The sequence below is a fragment of the Ambystoma mexicanum genome, chromosome 3p, assembly GCF_040938575.1.
Source record: "Ambystoma mexicanum isolate Mex_15411 chromosome 3p, UKY_AmexF1_1, whole genome shotgun sequence".
Lineage (NCBI taxonomy): Eukaryota > Metazoa > Chordata > Amphibia > Caudata > Ambystomatidae > Ambystoma > Ambystoma mexicanum.
Genome location: NC_090925.1, coordinates 712837980 through 712860670, shown reverse-complemented (window position 1 = coordinate 712860670; position 22691 = coordinate 712837980). Strand labels below are relative to the sequence as shown.

Below are 22691 nucleotides of genomic sequence, written 5' to 3'. Positions count from 1 at the left end.
TCTGACCAATTTCATTTACTTGCCTTTATGGTCAGATGGGCCTGCTCAAGAGCCTGCAAAACATATCCCAGGTGATCAATATGTTATTTCCATGTAGGGCTGAACACTGCAATGTCATCCAAGTATGCCATGCAGAAGTCCTCCATCCCATTCAGAACTTGATTAACCATCCTTTGAAATATAGCAGGTGCATTCTGTAGTCCAAAAGGCATTACCTTAAACTGGTAGAGGCCTGCTGGGGTGGAGAATGCAGTTTTCTCCTTGGCATGGTCTGTCAGTGCTATTTACCAATAGCCTGAGGTTAGGTCAAATGTACTGATGTACTTGGCTGAACCAAGTCTATCCACCAGTTCATCTGTCCTTGGCAAAGGATGGGCCTTGGTGACTGCATTTAGGGCGGTATAGCCTAACTCCTTGGATACTGCCTTTGGTACTAAAACAACTGGACTAGACCATGGACTTGTAGAGGGCTCTATAACCCAGAGTACAAGCATCTTGTTGACCTCTCCTTTGATGTGGGATCTCACATGTTCTGACATTCTGTACCCCCTACTTTTGACAGGTAAACAGTCACCAGTGAGAATATCGTGCTGGCCCCAAGGGGTCAAGCCTGGTGATAGTGAGAACAGGAAGGCAAACTGATTCAACAGAATTTTGCACTCCTCTTGTTGTTCAGAAGTCAGCTAAGAAAAGAGATTAACTCCTTCTATCTGTTCATCTAAAGGTTGGCCTCTGAGGAGGTCAGGTAGAGGTTCACTCTCCTCTTCCTCTTGAGCTGAAGCTAGAAGCAAATCTCCTACTTCTGGTCTGGATACATAAGCCTTTAAACGGTTTGTGTGAAAGACTCTGGGAGCCTCCATAGGTCTGCCTAAGTCCACCAAATAGTTCACCTCTCCAAGTTTGCCCACAACCCTGAAGGGTCCTATCCATGTGTCCTGCAAGGCCCTCTGCCTTGTTGGCACCATAACTAGTACAAGCTGGTCTTGAGTAAACTCAACCATGTTGGCCTTCTGGTCATGCCAATGTTTGACCAGAGCCTGACCTGCTTTCAAGTTATCACTTGCTTCTGCCATCGTGTGTGACATTCTCCTCCGGAGACCTATCACATAGTCAGTCACTCTAACTGGCTAGGGGGAAGGAGCACTCTCCAACCCCTCCTTGATCAGGGCCAATGAACCTCTGACTGGATGGCCATAGAGAAGTTCAAAGGGACTGTAACCAACTCCCTCCTGAGGGACTTCTCTATATGCAAAGAGAAGGCATGGCAGTAGAAGGTCCCACTTTTTCTTAAGGGGTTCCTCTAAAGCACCTATCATGCTCTTCATAGTATGATTAAACCTCTCTACCAGTCTATTTGTCTGTGGATGGTAGGCTGTAGAGAACCTGTAAGTGACACCATAGTTTTTCCACATGGCTTGCATGTAATGGGACATAAAATTGGATCCCCTGTCGGATATCACTTCCTCAGGAAACCCTACTCTGGTAAAAATACCAAGTAGAGCCTTAGCCACAGCCTGAGCCGTAACAGTTCTCATAGGTATGGCTTCTGGGTATCTTGTAGCATGGTCTACTGCAACCAGGATGAACCTGTTCCCTGAAGATGTGGGAGGGTCAAGGGGACCGACAATGTCAATGCCTACCCTCTCAAAAGGAACTCCCACCACTGGGAGAGGCACCAGGGGTGCCACATTCTTGGCTCCACACTTGCCAGAGGTTTGGCAAGTGTGACAGCTCCTACAGAATTTGTCCACTTCTGAGCCCATTTTAGGCCAGTAGAAATAGAGATAGAGCCTTTCCTTGGTCTTCTTGAAACTCAAGTGATCAGCCAAAGGTATCTCATGGGCTAACTGTAGGAACTGGAGTCGGTTAGCAAGGGGCACTACAATTCTTTTGCAGTCCCCAGGGATAGACTCAGTCAGTTCACTGTAGAAGAGGCCATCTTCCCAGCTTAACCTGTGCTTTCCAACTTCTTGCCCATCAAGTTGGTTAGCAGCCTGTTGTCGAAGACCTTCAAGAGTAGGACACTCTCTCTGTCCTTTGCTAAAGTCTGCCCTGTTGGGTTTACCTTCTGCCATTAAAGACTGCAGCTCAGGATGGTCAACAGGGTCAAGATCTCCAACTAAGACAGTGTCTTCTTCCAGATCTGACTCTTCAGATGCTGGTTCAACCACACAAGGTTGCATCTCACACTCTGCCTCAACAGGTGGAATAGTCACAGGAGTGACTTTGGACAATCTTGGGGATGTACTTGTAGGTAGCACAGGGGTGCTGTCTGACTTTTTCCTGGAGGTCTTGGGTTTCGCCTTTGCCTCTGTTTTTCTAGAAATGGCATTGAGCAACTCCTGTGGAGTGGAAGTGATAGTTTCCTCTATCATCTCCCCTGGAGAGCCTCTGAAGGTCCTCTCTCTTGCAGACCTCGTGAGCTCCTGTTTCCTTTTACTGGGAGGCCTGGGGCTGTTTGACACAACTCCAAGAGTTTTAAGGTCATTACCCAACAGGACTCTCCCAGGCACTTGACTCTGCACACTAACAGGTATCTTGACAGTCATATCATTACACTGGATTAGAGCTGGTAATTGGGGAAGCATTTGCACAGGGCCTCCAGCTAACTTGGTGAGGCATTTGGGTGCCTTAGCAACATCCTCCACCTTGAAAAATGATTCATCCACCACAGTTATGCTGGCTCCAGTGTCTCTGATGGCAAGGGTTTCCTGACCATTCACAAGAACACTATCTTTATAATACTCTTTAGTATTATCTGGGATGGAATTATAGACATCTAAATTCTGTTGTTACCACAAGCCCAGGGACACTAAAGAAACACTGGCTGAGACTCTCATGGGTTCCTCAGCCAGTAGGTGAAAGTTTCCACTTGCCATAGGTACTACTTCCTCTGGGGAGAAGGCTAAGGAGACAGTGTGGATCCCTCAAGGTTTACCCTTACATCTGGGATCCCCTTTCACATGGTCAGTTGACCCACAAACATAACATTTCCCAAATGTTTTGATGAATGGGGGTTTGTTCTGACCTCCATCTGGTTTGGGTCCAGATGGTGCACTAGCCTGATTTGTTTTCCCTTGTGGTTTACCCTTATGTTGTTGTTTGTGGCCCTCTTTTGGTTTGGAGGTATTAAAATTCTCTTTGTTATCTTTCTTTGGTTGTTTCCCCTCATCCTTTTTCTGAGTAGCCCCAGAATCCTTGTGAGTACCCCTGTTGGCAATCCACAAGTCAGCAGCCTTAGCTAGCTTCTTTGGATCTATCTCCTTGGAATCAGCCAAGTGCTGTCTAAGCTCAGGAGAGCAGACATCGAAAATAGACTCCAACATAACAAGAATTCTCATTCCTTCATAAGTTTTTACTCTGTAACCCTTAATCCAACCATCTAAATTTTTCAAACACTCCCATAACCAGGTAGCCCAAGGGGTACCATCATGCTTTTTGAGGGTCCCAAACCTCTTAAGGTACTGGGAAGGGGTCTTCCCAAATCTAGCAATTAAAGCTAGCTTCACACACACATAATCCATCCTATCCACCTCCCCAATTCCATTACAACATCAGATGCAACAGTGGGTAGCCTAGAGAAGATCCAGGGAAGCAATTGATTCACTGTGAGACCTTGAATACCATGGTTATATTCAAAGATTGCCAGCCAATCTAAAATATCAAGTTTAACCTCATACATACCCACAATTTCTTTAGGCATACACGGTCTCTTAGGACTGGAAGACCTAGAAGACTCTGGGAGAGAAGCATTTTCAAGAGACAATCTTTTCATTTCAAATTCATGATTCAACTCCATTTCTCTGAGCTTAAGTTCTTGGTGTTTTTGTTCAGTTTGAGCATTTAAACGTTTGAATTCCAGTTCAAGCCTCATTTTCTCTAGAGCAATGAATTCAGGACTGAGTGTAGGACCTGTGGGGGTCCCAGTGGACAAGGGTTGAGGTTGCTGAGCAGGTAAGGGGCCAGGGAGGCCTACATTAAGAGACATATCTACCTCTTCCGACTCATCATTAATAGACATAGTATCATCCTCAATAATTTCCACATTTGCTAGAGAGTTAGGTATTTCAGACCCACTCCCTAGACTTTGGTTCTTTAACAACTTTTCAACTAATTCAATCTTTTTGCCTTTTGACAGAGAGTTTCCTTTCTTTACACATGTTTCTTAAATAATCAGCAGTGTAACTCAGGAGGGTCTCCTGACTGTGGCTTTCCATATAAAAAAAAATGTAAGGGACGCCTGATTTTTTGTCTGTGGCCCTTCAGGCAATTTATAATGTAATAGAAGAGATTAGACCAACCAGACCAGAGATAACATCTGATTATTGTTTAAATCATGATCATTAACTGTTTATTTTACAAACAACACACCAAATTGTACAGTGACAATTCAATTCATGTAAAATATGGCTCCATAAACCAAAACAATACATCCCTCCATACAAACTTCATTCACAACTTCTTCATGCACTCATCATATTCACAAAAGATAGAAAAAAGATATCTTGTTCGTATCACAATGGCAATTCAAGCAGTTGTTAATTATACACTTGATTAATTTACAATGTGCCCCTCTGTCTATGTTCAGGGGGTTGGAAAACTGTTTGTCAACATGTTTCGGTTGAATTCTCAGCGAGGGCAGCTGGTTCCCTCGTGTAATGATTTTATGTTCAACCTTCTTCAGGACAGGAGAGCAATCGCCAATTCTGCATTGCCTCTTCAAAGGAAATTGGGGGTGTGAGGCAAGAAAGCCTTGGGTCTAGAAAATAGTGAAAAAAATAATAAAAATTGATGTCATCTCTGTTTATTGAAAAACCCTTTACTGAGTAAACCAGCTAACTAATAAGGCTGTGTAGCACCAGCTCACCTCCTCTGAATCTTTCAGTGGCTGGCGGACCAGTAAAGCGGAGTAAATCCCGTCGTGAAAGTTCTCAATTGATAAGCTTCACGTCGTATTGAAGTGTCCTGCAATATGAGAGGACGCGTATACTCACAGTGTTGTCAAACATGGAGTATAACAAGCTGATGTAATTAACGTTAGTGGGTTGGTACTCACTCTTGTTTTAAATGATCTTTGAGCCCGGTGGAGTACCAGAATGGGGCTGTAGATTCAAGCAAGAGCATAATTTGGATGCCTGCAGAGGGGAAACAAATAACACGAAACCCGTAAACCTATGTGGTTCCGTTTACATATGTACTCAGCTAGCTATTGTTAAACTGAGCAATAGGCAATAAAAATGAAATGCTTACTTATTGCATTCACTTGTTTTTTTCCCGCTTTCGGCAGTATACCAATGGTCGTCTTTGGCCGTGGGAAGCGGTGCCGCGGGGCTGTAAAAATGAACGTCATACACGGCATTACAATTTGGCTGTGTGAACATGGGTAGCCGAGGGCCTCCCCGTCCCTCATTTACTTACCTTGTACTTGCGTGAACCGTCTTGAATGTGAGTAAGTCTTCACTGACTGCTCCGTAGGATTCTCGTTCTCAGCATTACCCGCATGGCGTCTGGTCATGTGCTATGGGTAACGCACGGCCGCTAGGCATTGTGGAATATGAAGCCGGCGAATTGCGGAATTTCGTAAAACCTCGCTGCTAGTGCCTTGAGTTCCTCCCGGTGGTTATGTTACTTACCCAATCTCTATAAGGAGACCTCTGGGCACGTGAGGCAACCGATCTTCTTAGTTAAATCTTAGGGGCATGATGGAGGCCAGGTAACTGACTAACTTACCTGTTTCTGTATTGCATTGCCGGTGGGCCCTTCAATTCAGACACCGGCTGGCGACTAGTGTGTCTTAAAAATGGTGGAATCTACGTGCTATTGAGGGCATTCCATTCTACCGAAATGTTTAATCCATGTTGGACCGTGTCTAAAGAATAGATCCATTTCTGTTCGAGACGGTGTAGGGCACTTGCCATGTCCCCGCCTCTTGTCTTTGTACAAAGGGTTTGAAGTACAAACCATTTTATATCTGTATCTTTGTGGTGGTGCCTATCAAAATGTTCAACCAAGGGTTTGTCAGGGGTATGATTCCTGATGCATGAGCGATGTTCTCCAATTCGTACCTTAACTTCTCTGATAGTTTTCCCTACATATAGTAGGTGACATGGACATGATATAACATAAATTGCATTTCTAGTGCGACAGTTGGTATGGTTTTTCATCAGCCATGACTTGGCCCCATATTGTAAACTATGTTTGGTCTCAGTTAAGGGGGCACACACTACAATTACCACATTTGTAGTGTCCAGTGATGGGGGGGAAGTCCCCATTGGTTCAAGATTGAACTTTCTTTAGGTTTCTCATGGTAGGTATGTACCAATTTTTGTCGTAAATTGCAATTCCGTTTAAATGCAAACATTGTTTTTTTGATATTGTGCCAGGGTTTTTAATTAGATCCTAGTTCTGATTAATAATTTTTCTAATTGAATTACTGATTGGGTTATAAGTTGTAACGCAGACTAATCTCTCGTTGGATTTTTTGTCCTTGAATTTTTGTCCAATTTAAAAGGGAGGAAAAGACAAAGTTATTAGAAATTATGCAACGCCAACAGGTAAGTACCCAGGGCAATTGAACAAGAGAGACTACAGTGAGGAGATTAGCTAGAAAAGGCTTAGGGCCAAAGTCAATGGGTCAAAGGTCTTTTGCTCAAGATCACACAGTTCAGGGTAGTTTGCGGTAAAGTTCGTGGCACAGATTCTGGACGAGGTTGGTTGGTAGAAAAGTTAGTTCAAAGAGAAGAGAAGGACAAGCCCTCGGATTGGAGAAAGATTTCAAACACTTTCACCGCTGTTGAACGAAACAGACAACCGGATTTGCACAATACCTTAAAACGGAGAGGGAGCTGTAGCTGAGGCGACGTTCCTGTTGGTTCCGGCAGGCTCACGGTTCCTGAAGCGACTGGCGGACTGACATGAAGTAGGAAGACTGGAGGGTCCTGCGCCACCCAGGGAAGAAACCAGCAGCAGAGCAAAACAACAAATAAACGGTGCGCTTCTTAAAACCCAAGCAGGGTCCGACCTTTGGGCTAATCCGGCCCACTGTAGCTCTGTACAGCGAATTCGACCAGAGGAGGGGTCCTGGCTTGTAGTTTGGGCGAACTGGTTGGTCCCACCAGCTCAAGGGAAGAAGTTTCCTGGAGGATCTTCTCTGTCGTCGGATTCTGGCGATTCAGACCTGCAGCAGGGCTTCACCAGTCGGTCCAGTTGTGGTAGGGGTCCTCTTCTTCCAGTTCCTCGTTGGTTCTTTCGTTCCAGTGGCGACTCTGCCTTTCCAGTCCCAGAGACCTGCTTTTTATGCAGTTTTCCCCCATTCATACAGCCTGGCTGTCAATCACACAGCAGGGTGGCTGGCCTGGCAAGACCAGTCCCCTTAGCCAATCAGACAAGAGTGCGACCTGGATTACCAAGGGAACCCATGGCAGGGGTCCAAAGATCCCTCCCTCCCATCCTGCCTACCTAGACTATCAGGCGCCTTAATGAGGGCTTCTCTGCAGAAGCCTGTGAAAAGACAGCGAAAAAAGGAGTCATCCCCGGTTTGGCGCGCAGAGAGAAAGACTTAACAAAAAGAAATGGCGAATAAACCCAGCTGGAACCAAAATAAAATGTATTTGGTCAAGCGGGTTTCTGTTCGAGGCTAATATAATAGCCTAAAACAATACCACGTTTATATAATATAATCGCGGTTGAAAAGTTAGGGTAGATACCACTGCCACCAGACAAGTCTTAATGTTAAGGGAGATAAACAAGGCTCCAAGAGGCACAGACAAAAAGGGATAAGAGTTAACCCTTTCCAATATTCCATGTAAGATGGGGTGTACTGGGTCTGTGGTTTAAAGTGACTATATAAAGTTAATGGCAACTTTACCTGTTTCTGGGGGACAGTAGTCAGCCCCAGAAAAATGGAGTCATTGGGAAGTCTCAAAGACAACCCTGTGTCACTGCACTGAAGGTGCTGTGTAACACCCACAAAAAGTGGTGCACATGGAGTAGGTGAGGCTCCAGTGCCCAAGATCACACAAAAGTGAAAGCACACACAGCAAAACACATGTAAGTGTGGGAAAAGAGGCTCACACTCTTACCAGGTGAAATAAATAAATCATAGAAATCCTGCAAAGCTGCTGAGGGACTTATTAAGTAAGGGAGATCAGCCATTTACGAGAATTCTCCCGAACAGGGAATGACTCCCTTCCCCTGGTTGCAAGTGTCCTCAAACAAAAAAAAGAAAAACTGGCCAGCAACCCTTCTCGTCTTGGGTCATTGATGTATTAGGGGGGGGGAATGCATCCCTTCCCGTGAAGCTTGTCCTTACTTCTTCCACTTATCAGAATGACAATTCCCTCCTCCTGAAGCTTCTTATTGCAATGTGCCAATCACACTATACCCAGGGGGAATGCCTCCCTTTCCCTGGACTCTCCAGTGTATCCTCGGTTTGATATCACATGAAGTTCCAATTGTGCTTTGGTCCCAGACTCTGGTTCTTCTTCTTTGAGTCGGCAGACCTGGTTAACTAACCTGCCAAGTACTGCCACAAGGAAGATGACTCGTGTCTTTGTTTGGGCCTGGATCCTCAACCCAGTTTTCTCTGATCGTCAGTGGTTCTGTTCCTTCCAGTGACACAAGGAAGATTTCCTCTGATGCACAAATAGTCCTTTGGATTCTCGGGGACCCTGACCCTTCTCTGGTGGTCAGTGGTTAGGGCTCTACCACCGACACAAGGAAGATTTCCTCTGACTTTTGGGGTTTGTGACCCTTCCCCCACTGTTCATGTCATAGGTAATACCCCTGGGACCACACAGAGACCCTGTCACTTCCTTTGTGTACCTGCCGGCAGACCTGTGCCATATCTTTATCTTGTAGGGTCTCGCGGCACGTCTCCAGACCTTGGTGGGACTTGAAGCGGTCTCTCGTTGGCTTCACTGGTCTTCCCCGTCTTCTCCATTCCTTCCATCCACTCATCCATCCGTTCGTGTGCTGGGCTGCTGCCTTCAGGTGCCCCATTTGAGGCACAAAAGTCAAAAGAGGAGTTGGGTAATAAAGTGATGCACCAGAGATCACACTACTTGTTCAAGTGGAGAAGCCTGGATTAGAATACAGGGGTCCTGATGCCACCGCTGATCATTCAGCTCTTCGACCACATCAGCTCTGCAATATGCAGGATTGGAAAAAAATAAAACAAACTTTTTTAGTTCAGAAGTTTGCTATAAACCAAGTTTATATGGTGCGTTCTTTGATTTTTTTTAAAGCTGAGAAATAAAACGAATATCGTGAGCCCTGCGGGGGGGGGTAGGGAGATTCTACGATTCAGAAGGAACGGACCAGTACCGGAACCATCGTTGTTAATACCGCACATCATCCAGGACACTCTGCTCCTTCATTTGCTCTCTGGATTTTCTTTTTTTAATCCAGAAAGGTTAGAAACAACTACCACCTCACAGCCGTTCCTGGCAGAGCTAAAGCAGGACATTAAGTCCCTCTTTGATCATGTTAGGGGGCTGCACACCCACCTGCAAGTTTGAAATATTTTGTGGTTTGGGCAACCCGAGTGCTGGCGATCATGATACCCCAATAAGCGTAGTATTTACCCTCGAGGTGGGGGTCACATATTGCCAGAGTGGTATGGACGGGACTGAGGGACAGAGCTAGGTGGCAAATAATGCAGGTGCTCTGAATGTCCGATGCTGGCTCCTTTGCATAATGTGAAAAACCAAAGGATGTCTCACCTGCTAGTCCCCGGGGATCTCTCTCTCAGGTGGCCAGGGCACTGCCATCACCTTTGGATCCAGACCCTGTAGGTGGGCCACTGCGGGAGGATCACCTCGGTATAGGGTCTTCGGGGGTTAGGGCTGTGGCAGCCGATGGCGAGGCGCGGTATTCCTACCTTTCCCGTACCCATGATCCCTCCTATTACATAGGATTCTCCAATGTCCCAACTCCCCCCACTTTTCTACACAAACACTGGGCCAAGGAAGAAGGCGACTGAGAGTAACAATGCTAACTCTTATACATCGCATTGGACATGTCCCGCTTTTTGGGTCAGGCAAAGTCAGGCACTTGACTCTAAGTGCATACACCGGATACCAAATTATCTCTCCTCACACGGATAAAAGGCACAACATAGAAACACACTGTGAGCAAGGTGGAACATGAGTAAGAGCAAGAACGTCCGGGGCAAAGGCAAACCTACTGGAGCAGAGCAACGGACCGAGGGACGAGAGCCACAGGGAGAGAACCCCAGGAGTTCCCTGCAGGAGGTCGTTACCTCCAAAAGGTCGTGAAAGATGCGCCAAATCCCAAACAAGAAAGCTGCATTGTGTTTCAAGGACACCAGCGACCCTCTCGGGCGAACGGCAGAGGTTGGGGAGGCGAGGCCAAGCCTGTGGTACTAACTTTGATTCGTAAACTGGAAGACAATAAAGACAAGAAACTCCCACAGCCGGTGAGTTGGCAAGTAACGTGAGAGCCCGGTGTGTGCTAAAGAAATTTTGAAGTAGCAACATTATATCGCACAATTGAAGGCTGCACGCATGTGACACGAAGAAAGGCAGACCTGCAAATAAACCTTGAAGTAATAACAGCTGTAAAGTCAGCAATACTGAGTAACTGAGTGGTCTGGCGAAAAGAAGCAGCCCACTTGAAGTCTCCATGAAAGGTGAAAAGTTTGTAGAGATAAAGTGAATGAACTGTAAAAGCGAGGTGATTGAAATTAACCCAGAGAGAAGGGGAACGTAAAAGGTGACCGTTGAACTTTCGTGAATAATACAGTGAACTTCCCAGACCAGGAGCCACTGGGGCAAATAACATAGGAGTGTGAGATGAAAGCTGGAAAGTCGAATGGTCCTGCAGAGGTTTGTAGAAAAAAGCCATGCACATTTGAAAGTCTTCGACATCAGGAAACGGTCCGAGCCCGACTGAGAGAGAACGGAAGTGTAATAAATTAGTGGAAGGGAACCCCTAAAAGACATGAGGTAAGCTTGGAGGAAGGGAACCCCTGCACGTATTGTGAACTTTTGCTTTGAAAGGTCTGCACCTGACAGAGGGGTACCAACGTGAACATTTGCTTTAAGAGGTCTGAGCCCGACAGAAGGGGACCGCCGTGAACTTTTTGGTGAACTGTGTTTTGGAAAGTAAGACTTGAACGTGGAAGGCCAGATGAGCCTCAGTCCCCATTTTGAACTGCTTTTGTGTTAAAAACCTGAGCAAGAGTGTGTCATCTTGTCTACAGGGACCGCCTTACTCTGTGCTGCCCAATGTGGGAGGAGAGATGACTCAGCCACATTAATTCTTTATATTTCAACACTGACTTTCCTTTGCATACATATATTCCTTTTCACACTTTTTGTATACGATATAGGGCAGGCATTAGGTTTTTGTTAGTATAGGCCATTTTGATTAGACAGACTCAACCAGAACTGTTTTTTTATGATGATTTGATGGTCAAGACTACTCCCATCCTAGCTATAGGGCAAAGTAGGAGTTTCTACAAACCCATTGAAACTTCAATAAAGGTTTTACAAATTGTACCTTTTGTGTCAGTGTCATACTTCTGATACCATGCCTCCCTTACAATAAAAACAAAGTGAATTTTGGGAACATAAGAATGGCAGCCAATTAAACATGTCTGTGATAGTAATTCCAGCATGCATTCCTTCTGAGCATGCAATGCAAACTGCATATGGTTCTCATTTTATCTATCAGAAAACTCACCATAGCAGTAAAGTGTGTGCAAAGTACAAGACATATATACAGCTTTGGACTGTTTTACTATTCAGGATTGGATTGCCGGGGTGAGCAGAGTGCGAATGTCAGTTGCAGCTTGTAAATCAGTTGTATGTTGCAGCACACCTCGAGATTTCAAAAGTAAATCTCAGCGGTCACGGGACTCGGGACATAAGGGGGCAGAGAGCTTCCTCAGTTTATGGGGTTTGGGCCTTGTGTTTCCACAGAACGGCGCTCTCTGTCAAGGCAATTCTTGCCAGAGCGCAGCTCCATCTTGTTATGGTCCATATCCTTCCCTGTTTGACTTGTGAGACAAGAAGCCTCCCCCTGCACTAAGTTCTTCCACACAGTCTTTGGCACACCTCACTGGTTGTAAGGGCACATATTTTTCCTTTTAGGAATTGTCACTCTCAGCACAAGCTGCACAATTCTTCACCATTGACTCCACCATGGTATTTATACCTGGCCACAAGTAATGGCCACAGATACTACTTTTCTTAAAACTACAGCCTAGGGCCCCTCCGTGAGCTTTTGAGACTATCTTGGCCTGTACTGTCTTGGGGGGAACAGGTCTCTCCCGTATCGCTAGGCTCCACTCCCATGGTGCCAATTCGATTTGGATCATTGAATGAGCTTGCTGACACTCAGGATTACTTGGGTAACATCTGCGCAAGTAACTCATGATCCAGCCCATTCTCTTATCTTAACTCAAGGCCCTCATCGACTCCTCTTTGGTCCAACTGCACTCACCGACTCCATTGCACTTGCCACCTAGACATCGATTTGCTCTGGTCCATTCCCCTTGTCTTTCTGGGAAGGTAGACAGGACAAGCAATATGCCACTGGACTGTCGCTTCGAGATACATGCTCGATGGTAAAGTTAAGTTCTTGCATACTCGCCAGCTGCCTCACAATCCTAGATGCCTCCAAACTGGGTCAGCGCTTGATAAACAGGTGGGCTAGAGGCTTATGGCTGCTACGTATCACAAAATTAATTCTCCACAAATATGTTCTTAAGTTCCATGCTGCCCAATAGAACGCTCATGTCTCTTTCTCAATTCCTGAGAATTTTACTTTACATTCACTCAGGGCCTTAGAAAGCTCTGAGGGCTTGTGATCTTTTTTATATTGATTTAACACTGCCTAAATTCCTTGTTCTCTTCCGTACATGGTCAATCAAGTTTTGGCACCCAAAATGAACCTGTATAATGTTGAGTCATTCATGACAGCATGCTTGCTACTTTTGAACATAACTTGCATCTTGCTCGCCTGCACAAATTCTCAGACATTTGTGACTTTAAACAGGATTTGTTTGACAAGATTTACTTTTGGGTACTTCCACACATTCAAGTAGACAATGCCCTCTTCCTCTGAACAGATGGGCAGCCTATCTGCCTTTCTTGTCTGCCTATCACAATGTGCCACCACAACTTCAGTATTTGTAATTTGGAACAGTTTTCAGATAGAACAAGATTCACTTTTGGGTACTTAAACAACTTCAAGTAAACAAGGCACTGTTCCACTGAACCTTACTTTTCAGAGGGTCATGTGCTTTAAAGAGTTTAAAGTTTATCAGTTGCTTTTCGAGCGTTCGCTCTTCACGCGAGTGAAAGATAAAAGATCCTATCACACACGAGTGCTACAATTAAAGTGTCCCATTGTTAAAGATTCAACAAACAACTTCACATCACTTCTGCTCTTACACGAGTGATTATTAAGCTCAATACTGTTGCTGGCAGTGCTGGGGCAAGGAATCAGAACTCCAGGTTTAACTCACCAGCTTCTGTGCTCCTTCCTCAGCATGTTGCACAACTTCTGGCTTCACTTGGGACCCACACCCGTCCTCGCTGAAGGCATCTCTGGTCAGGCCACTCAATTAAGGAGCCTCTCTCACTCCTGATGCCCAAGGCTTAACGACAGCTGCTCACTATGGTCTCCGACACGCTTCCTGCTGTGCAATCTCTGCAATTAGGCTCAAATGTGGAAATACAGCCTTCCTGCACGTCTTCCGCTGCACAACCTCTGCACACTAGAGTTTGGAGGAACAAGACCCTCACAGGACAAGCAGGTGAAATCTGCTGCATCAGAGTCCTGGCACCCCTTTGGTTCTCTCACTTCTGCCTGGATTGCCAACACTGTTCACTCTTCCTTCTTCTTTCTGCTTCTGCTACTACTGCATACACTCCAGCCACAGTTCCAGCTCCTTCTAATTGCCTGTACCTCAGGGGGAATTTTAAGCCTCTCAGCTTCCCTCAGGTGGGAGTTATCAGGCTTAATTGCCTGACTACTACTACAGCCGAACATTTCAGCCCTCGTCCTCATTGCAGTACTTATGGAATAATGGGACTTGTAGTCCTCAACAACAAAATCAGTTATTATTAGTAACTTCTTGGTTTTAAGGGTAGATTTATTTCTTTTAGAGTTACTTAAGGATGAACCATTAGAATTGTTACAGAGGAAGACAATTTACTTAAGGCAATATTTCTAAATTCCTTTCCATTATACCTTTGGGAGTAAGGAGGATTTTTATCCTGAATTACCTTGAATGGTCTTTCTGTTAAGGCTTGTTCAGGTTTTATGGCATTTGTGCCCAGTGCCACAGATCTTATATGTGGTTCAGATACATTATAATGACAATAAGCCATTACCTGATTTGGCAACTCTAAAAGGTTCTCCCTTTTAAAGGAAAAATACTGTGTATCATCCCACAGGATCTCCTCACTACCCTGGGCCGGTTTATAGTGATGGCATCGAATGACAAAGCATCTAAGACAAAGCAACGAAAAAAAAGCATCAAATGTATTTTTTGTTTCTTTTTTTTATGTGGGGGGTCCCCCAACCCCTGTTTTTTTACCCCTTAAAACCATTACAATTAAAATTAAACGTTTACCATTGAAAAAAATGCATTCCATGCTTTTTAGTCGATGCATTTTTTCGATGCTTTTGTCGTTCAATGCTTTGTATTTGAGGCATTGACTGGATACCCCCTGGGCCTAGCCACCTCTCAGGTGATCCTCCCGCACTACACCGCCCCCAAGTTTAGGATCAGGAAGTGTCTGCCTTTCCCTGACCACCTGGGAGGAGACTTTAGGCAGGGTTTCAGTGAGGGATCTGTAGGATTCATCACACCTCACCCACCAGTACACTGTCCTCTTCTTGTGAAACAATCACTTTGGCTTTCTTGTTGCCCTCTGAAACTAGTCTCACCGGTTTTTACATATTTTACACATTCACTACTCAGCTTTGTGCTATCGCCAGTGCTTCACTCATAGACGGATTCTTCTTCCCGCTGCAGCTTTTCCTGGATCTTTACATTCAATGTGTGCAGTACCAGCTGATCCCTAATGGCTACGCCTGTGAAGTGACATGTTGCTAACAATGCTCTCAGATCTGCCATAAAATTGTCTATGTCTTCTAGCACTCCTATGTTGGTGCAATGACCATATTGCTCTTCCGTCTTCTTCATGGTGATGCCATACATGGTTTCACTCTGCCCGTCCCCCTTTACTCTGCCATTACAGGGCCTGGAAGGTGCTTGATTTAATGCAGAAGACTTCCTAGGCAGTTCATCAGGGGAGAATGCTTGCACTTGTTCTTCAATGTCCCTCTGGACTACCCGACGGCTGCTCTCCCTGCTCGCCTCTTTGCAGAGGGGAGCGGGTGTTAGCAGCTCGCCGGCAGTCCAGCTGCTGCTCAGATCCCAGCGTGGTCCTCGGGGCCTCATGTGAGTTTCTTGGCTTTGTGTAATATTTTGCTGCCTTGCGCTCTGAGCGCGTTGTTTCTCCCCCTCCTCCCTACCCCTGCAGCCACTTCCTGGTCCCCCCCTTCCCTCCCGCCTACCTGCCCGTCCACCCCCCCCCTCTGATTGGTTGCCTGCCTTTGTCCCTCTGGACTACCCGACGGCTGCTCTCCCCGCTCACCTCTTTGCAGAGGGGAGCGGGTGTTAGCAGCTCGCCGGCAGTCCAGCTGCTGCTCAGATCCCAGCGTGGTCCTCAGGGCTTCATGTGAGTTTCTTTGCTTTGTGTAATATTTTGCAGCCTTGCGCTCCGAGCGCATTGTTTCTCTCCCCCCTCCCCCTGCAGCCACTTCCTGGTCCCCCCTTCCCTCCCACCTACCTACCTGCCTGCCCGCCCACCCCACTCCCACCCCCCTCCCTATTGGTTGCACTTGTGGTCTTAACTGACCCTTCTGCGCAGCCCCCGGCTAAGGGCCCCTTAGGCAAAGGGCGGCTCCCACGGCTGTGGCTCCTGTTGTGTCTGCAGGTGTCCACAGTGTACGCCAGTTGCCAGTCAGTCTCCCTGGTCAGTCCCACTAACCTCCTTTGCCTACCCCTCCTTCAGACTCCTATACACGGCTGTGCCATTCCACTTGTTGTCTAATACGCACTGTACCTGTATTTAAAATATGGCGCTGTGTGAACTAAGCCTTTTTCAGGATTCTCAAACTTAGGGTGGTCTCCACACATGTTGTCTAATACGCACTGTACCTGTATTTAAAATTTTGCGCTTTGTGAACTAGGCTCTTTTCTCCCTTTTTCAGGATTCTCAAACTTAGGTGGTCTCTCCGCATGTTGTCTAATACGCACTGTACCTGTATTTAAAATGTTTGCGCATTGTGAAATAGGCCTTTTCTCCCCTTTCAGGACTCTCTAACTTAGTAGGCTCCTCCCCCTGTTTCTACACTTTAGCATTGTGAGCTCTTTAATCCTGAGAGTCTGTCCTACTGAGCAACTTGAGTTCACTCTCTTGTCTGACTGCTCTCGCATGTGTCTTCACCTCTCTCCTGCCCCCCCTCCTCTCCCACCTATTCTATGGTGCCCTCTATCTCTCCTATCTTCTCTAACTGCTTCTCTATTGACTATCCTGCTCTCCTTACTAAATCTGGTAGAAAAAGTTTAAAAAGGACATCCTGGTCTCCAATCCAGGCCTCCCTATCGCTGACACCTACACCAGTGCCTCCGCCAAGTAAACTCTCACCGACATCCTCTTTGTTGTGCCTTCACCTGACTTATGGACCCTTCATAAGGTCTCTGTGCTTGCCCCTTTCTCCTTTTATCCCATTAATGGTGGCACCTGTTGGGATGTCCTCTTGGCCTCCTTCCACTCCTCTAAGGCCATCATTAATGTTTACTCTAATGGGACTGTCTTGGTCCAAGGCCCTCAGGCCAACCTTCACCTCTTTGATAGACGCTTCCTGCGCCTCATAAACTTCCTTTCTTCTCCTGCTGTCCCTCCTCCCCTTTCCTCGACTACCTTGCCTTCTTCCTCCCTCTCTGCCACTTCTACACCTTCGCAGGGCGTACCTCTGATCTGTACCCCACCCCGGAAGTCCTTCAAGGATGGCAACCTTCTCCACATTGCCACTCTTAACTCTCGCTCTGCCGTCAAACATTCCTCTGATATCTGCTGCCTTTTTGAAGAACTTGACCTTGATGTCCTCGGTCTCACTGAGACATGGTTCACGGCCAGCTCTATCACCAGCTTTGACATGCTCCTACCAGACGTCTACAAGATCCTCTCTGTGCCCAGGCCCAACCGCTCTGATGGGGGTGTTGCCCTTATCGTCCCTGAGTGGATTCCTGCCTCTGTCACTCCTACGCAGACCTACTCCTCTTTTGAATGCCTTGTCTGCCGGCTCTCTCTCCTAGCCATTTGCTTACTGTGGCTACTATCTATGGGCCACCTGGTCAGATATCCTCCTTCCTCTCCGAGTGGGCGGACCTCTCCTCCTCTCTCTTGGCCTCAAGCACTCAACTCCTCCTTCTTGGAGACTTCAACATCCACTTGGATGCCTCCTGTCCTCCCTCTGGACACTTTCCTGACCTCTGCGACTCTCTCTCACTCACCATTCTCCCTTCCGGCCCGACTCATTCTTCAGGGCACACCCTCGATGCTCTGATCTCCTCTGATCTTCCCCTCTCTGTCCCTCTCTCCACTCCTCTCTCCTGGAGTGATCACTTTCTCCTAGCCTCCCACCTCACCCTCCCTACCCCTCAGGACAAGCCACCTTCATCACTGCCACCCACCTTCGCGGTCATCTGTCCCATGAAGCGCGTGTCAGTTGAGGCTTTCGCCGCCACCTTCTCACCCCCTCCTCCCCCTTTGGCTGACTCCCACCCTGACAGAGCCCTCTCCATGCTCCACTCTGCTATATCTGATACTCTTGATATCCTTGCCCCTGTCATGAGAATCCGCCTGAAGCCCAAAGCCAAGTGTAACTCCTGGTACGATTCCGGTCTCGTCACCCTAAAACGCAAGTGCAGTGTGGCCGAGAGGAAATGGCGTGCTTCATGTTCATCCTCTGACAAAGTGGCATGCCGCCTGCTGCAAAGGCAATACCGGCTCTCCGTTCTTACCAAGAAGAGAGCCCATATCCAAGCCCGGATCTCTGCAGCATCTAACAACTCGGCTGAACTCTTCAAAATCTACACGGAACTGGCCAATCCTGCTACTGTCTCTACCTCTTCTGTCCCCTCCCAGGCCCTCTGCGCGGCACTGGCTTCTCACTTCATTTCTAAGACTCAGGGCATCCTGTCCTCACTCTCCTCTTCTCGCCTACCTCCCTCTATCCCCTGCTCTTCCTCTGGCCCTTCTGCTGGCACCCGCCCTCCCTCCCTCTCTGCCTTTCCCCTTTTCTCTACAGACGAGGTTTCTCGACAAGTCCGCTCTATGAAAGTCTCGTCAAAACAGGTTCACCCCTGTTCCTCCAAAACTATCAAGGACCACATCGACTCCCTGGCTCCTGCCCTGGCTGATTTCTGCAATCACTCCTTCGCCACTGGAGTCTTCCCATCCCCCCTGAAGCACTCCCTTGTGCACCCTCTTCTTAAGAAACCTTCTGCCGACCCCTCCTGCCCGGCTAACTATCGCCCAATCTCCATCACTCCCTTCCTGGGCAAACACCTGGAGAAACTGGCCATCTCCCATCTTAATCTCCATACCAAATCTGTTGGTTGTCTTTATGACCATCAGTCTGACTTCAGGGCTGCAAGAAGCACGGAAACTGCTCTCCTGAACATCCGTGAAGACCTGCTCTCCAACCTTGATTCCAACACCCTGTGTGTCCTCATCTTGCTTGATCTCTTTTCTGCCTTTGACACTGTCAACCACGCCATCCTGCTCAACCGGCTCCGTGATAAGCTGGGTATTACAGGACACGCTCTGGCGTGGCTGACTTATTTCCTCTCTGACCGACCCTCCTGGGTCCAACTTTGGTCCTTCCTCTCTGATATCTTTTTCTCTACCTGTGGTGTCCCCGAGGGATCGAACCTCTCTCCTTGGCTGTTCAACCAATACCTGGCACTCCTAGCCCACCGCATCGCCGCTCTCTGCCCCAATTTTCAGTGCTATGCGGATGATACCCAGCTCATTTTCAGGCTACCCTCGGCCTCCTCCTCTCCTTCCCTCATCTCTGACTGCCTGTCTGCTATCCAGGAGTGGTGTGCCGCCAATGACCTCTGCCTTAATGCCAGTAAGACCGAGATTCTACTCATCGGCACACCCTCTCCCTCCTTCCCTGCAGCTCTCTGGCCGGGCTCTCTCGGCCCTCTTCCTGCTCCCACCTGCAAGGCTAAAGACCTTGGGGTCATCTTCGACTCCACACTCTCCTTCTCTCCTCACATCTCCGACGTCTCTAAGAAGTCACACTACCAGCTGCACCTCCTCAGAGGTATTCTTTCTCTCCTCTCCTTCCCCCAGAAGCTCACCGTCTCCAGAGCCCTGGTTCTCTTTAAACTGGACTATTGCAATAGCCTCTATCTAAACCTGCCTGCCTCTTCTCTCCGCCCTCTGCAACTTATCCAAAACAGGACTGCGAGACTTGTCCTTGGCCTCAAGCCCAGAGATCGTATCTCTCCAGGACTGAAATCTCTGCACTGGCTCCCAGTGGATGCAAGGATTAAGTTCAAAACCCTCTGCATTATCCACAAGGCCTACTGGGGCCTGGGGCCGCATTGCCTTCAACTCTCTCTTCCTAAAAACCTTCCTTCTCGGGCTCTTCGCTCATCTGCCTCCTACTCCATCAGGGTCAGCTGCTTTTCCAAGCAACAAGTTGGTGGTCGATCTCTCTCTTCGGCAGGGGCCTCCCTCTGGAACAGCTTTCCTGCCTCCCTAAAACTCGAGGAGAAACATCTCCGGTTCCGTAAACACCTCAAAACCTTCCGCTTTGCTTCTGCTTTCTCTGCCCCTCTCCCCTGCTGAAATCCCCTGCCGAATCTGCACTGGTTACCTGGCCACCCTTTCTGACCTTTGGGCTAGGTCCCGCCTTTTGCACTCCTGCCCTGCCTCCCTGGAAACCCCCGCACTTAAGGACTGATTTTCTGTATCCCTACAGTCCCCCCACCAGCACTTGTCTGCTCTACCTTGCACTTGCCACCATCAGGCTGCTTTTACCCATCGTATTTATTCTTCTATCCCATGTACTGCACTTACCCCTCTCCCTACCCTTGCGCGATCTGAATGACACCTGGCTTAGTAGAATCGTTTGTCTTTCTTTCCACTGTTTCCCCTCCCCAGCCTCGTCGCGCCTTGAAACACTTGTGTATAGGCGCGTTATAAATGCCATATCATATCATCACCAATAGACTTGAATAGGTCCTTCCAATCCTTCCACGTCATCATGGGTTTGCATGGGCACTCCAGGAATTTATGGGGACTGCTTTGACTCGCCATGGTCGATTCTTAGATTTCTCAGATATCCCCTAGTAGTTGGCTGCAGCTTCCACTGTGTGGTTGTGCCCAGAGTGTTCATAGGTGCTTGGCTGCCACAGTTTGTGTTTACTCCCCTGAGATGTGTGCCTGGAGTTGGCTGCGTCTCTCTTGTTGCTCCTCTTGAAATGCCAGAAGAGAATGGACTGCATTTCTCTCTTTGCTTGAACCTGGAAAGATCTATTTTTTTCTTTGACTTTTTCCCACGCATAGGCTTGGGTAGTTCTTTTTATATGGCTCTATTTATATACCGTCTGTCCCAACACTGCATAGTGTGTCATTACAGTGACATATCCACGTTCCCATGAACCTATGGCTTCGATTTGGCTGTAATAGGTCCTCAATCACATAATATATTGTCAATGCAACCCAACGCTTGTGTAACGGCTGCACGGGCCTGCATGGATACCTCTGGGCAGGGGATATGCTGCCTGTTCCTTGTCTACTTCCACAGTCACCACAGGAATGATGAAGCACTGAAAGCCAGGGACTGGGTCCTCAGTGGTCGGGACTGGAACCACTTGGGTGTCCAGGGCACGGCGGCCCTCCTCTTACTTGTTGACAATTTGTTAGGTGAGGTAGAGGCCATTCAGGTAAATACACAACTTTTATTTCCATAAGGAAATAGACTATATGCTGGCAGCCACACAACATCCTTAGTCACACTTCTCTGTCTCCAACACTCTCCAGTTTCACCAGCAGACCCCGCACCTCATCAGCATGAAACATTCTGGTGTGTCCTTTCCAGCATGCAACAGTCATCTGCATTTCAGTAGCGTAGCTAGGTGGCATATTTATTCTCTTTCCATGTGACATGTTGGTTCTGATAGCTATTAATCATGAGGGATAATTTTTGTCATTGAGTGTGTTATGGCCCTCCTCTTTCTGAGACGCTAAACTGTGTCTCTCATGTCTAAACTAGTTGTATGGTACATGCTTTGTTTGAACTTGTCACCCAGTGTGTCTTTTAATATATCTAATTTTTGTTCTTTTCACAGGCTGATGAGCATCCGGAAGTGTTGGACGCGGCTGCGGTGGAAGCTGCCCTCTCCTTTTGTGTGGATGACGACCCTCAATCCTTGACAGGCCCCTGGGAACAGACATTGCAGGAAACCCCTGAGAAGCTTCCAGCTCTTGGCCACCTGCCAGTGACAATCAAACAAGAACGGCCAGAAGAACCAGAGGAGGAAGATGTTGAGAAGGTGCCAAACCCAGGCGAGGTACCATCTAATGTTAAAACTGAGGTCGATAGGCAGGAGGAGGAACCAGAGGAGGAGGATGAAGTGGAGGAGGATGATGACGAGGAGGAAGAGGAGGAAGAGGAGGAAGAAGAGGAGGAGGAGGAGGAGGAGGAAGAGGAGGAGGAAGAGGAGGAGGAATTAGGGGATGTAAGCACATCACCTGTTACTGAGTATCGGAGTCAAGAAGAAGAAATCAGAGTACCAGAGGAGCCATCCAAGATGGAAACAGAACATGGAAAAGGAGATGAAGTGCCCCACCAAGTGAAGCTTGAGGTATGTGAAGATAGCAAGCAGAGCTCTGGCCCAGGTTCATAATTTTGGGCAGCAATGGATTCAGGAGCTAATGCACTTTTGCAGACCTACACCTTTGCCAAATGCATTTTTGCCGATTTCTTTACCACTTTTTGTGCCACAAAATGCAGCTGGTAAGTTGGGGTTAGGTGTGTTAAAGAGGGTGGGTGGTGTAATGGGGGGCTACTGGGGGTCTCCCCCCACATTTTGTGTAAAATTTAAAAAAGTGGTAAAAGCGATTACAAACAGGTGAAAGTGTAGGTCTGCAAAAGAAATGTGCCAATGATTCATATAACCCAGTGAATTGGAGAATTGTAGGTGGTCAAAACCGAGATCAGGGAGTGGGCACCTTGTAAGGTGGCCATCAAGATAATCACAAATTACACATTTTACGGAGCCAATAACGGTATCAGTGAGATGGAGGAGTTCAGGAATGTGCTGATGTTGATGTTTGTACGAGTATGGGAGTTCAAAGGACCTGTGATAATGAGAGAGCCAAGTTCCATGGTAGGGGAAAGCTAGAATCCTGCCATAGAATATGAGATTGGTGTCTAGAGTCGTCCGCAGACAGTAGATGTTACAGTCCAAGTAGGCTACTGGTATAGGCACCTCAGTGGTACACTAGGCTTCCTTTATCTGACGTATTAATGGCTTTTAGGAGTAGTCCTTTCTGCCACTGTGGTCCAAGTCCACTGAACTCTCCTCGTCGCCAAGCAGTTAAGCCACCACTCTTAGG

General features: G+C 47.3%; 1 protein-coding gene across 5 annotated transcripts in view; it reads left to right on the top strand.

Annotated features, from left to right (window-relative positions):
* BRD8 (bromodomain containing 8) overlaps nt 1-22691 on the top strand; it is a 1405947-nt gene that overhangs the window by 871092 nt on the left and 512164 nt on the right. For all 5 annotated transcript variants that reach the window (XM_069651557.1, XM_069651555.1, XM_069651554.1 and 2 more), the window contains one exon: nt 21422-21937. In XM_069651557.1, the coding sequence (XP_069507658.1) occupies nt 21422-21937 (516 nt within the window). The remainder of the gene's footprint in view (nt 1-21421; nt 21938-22691) is intronic.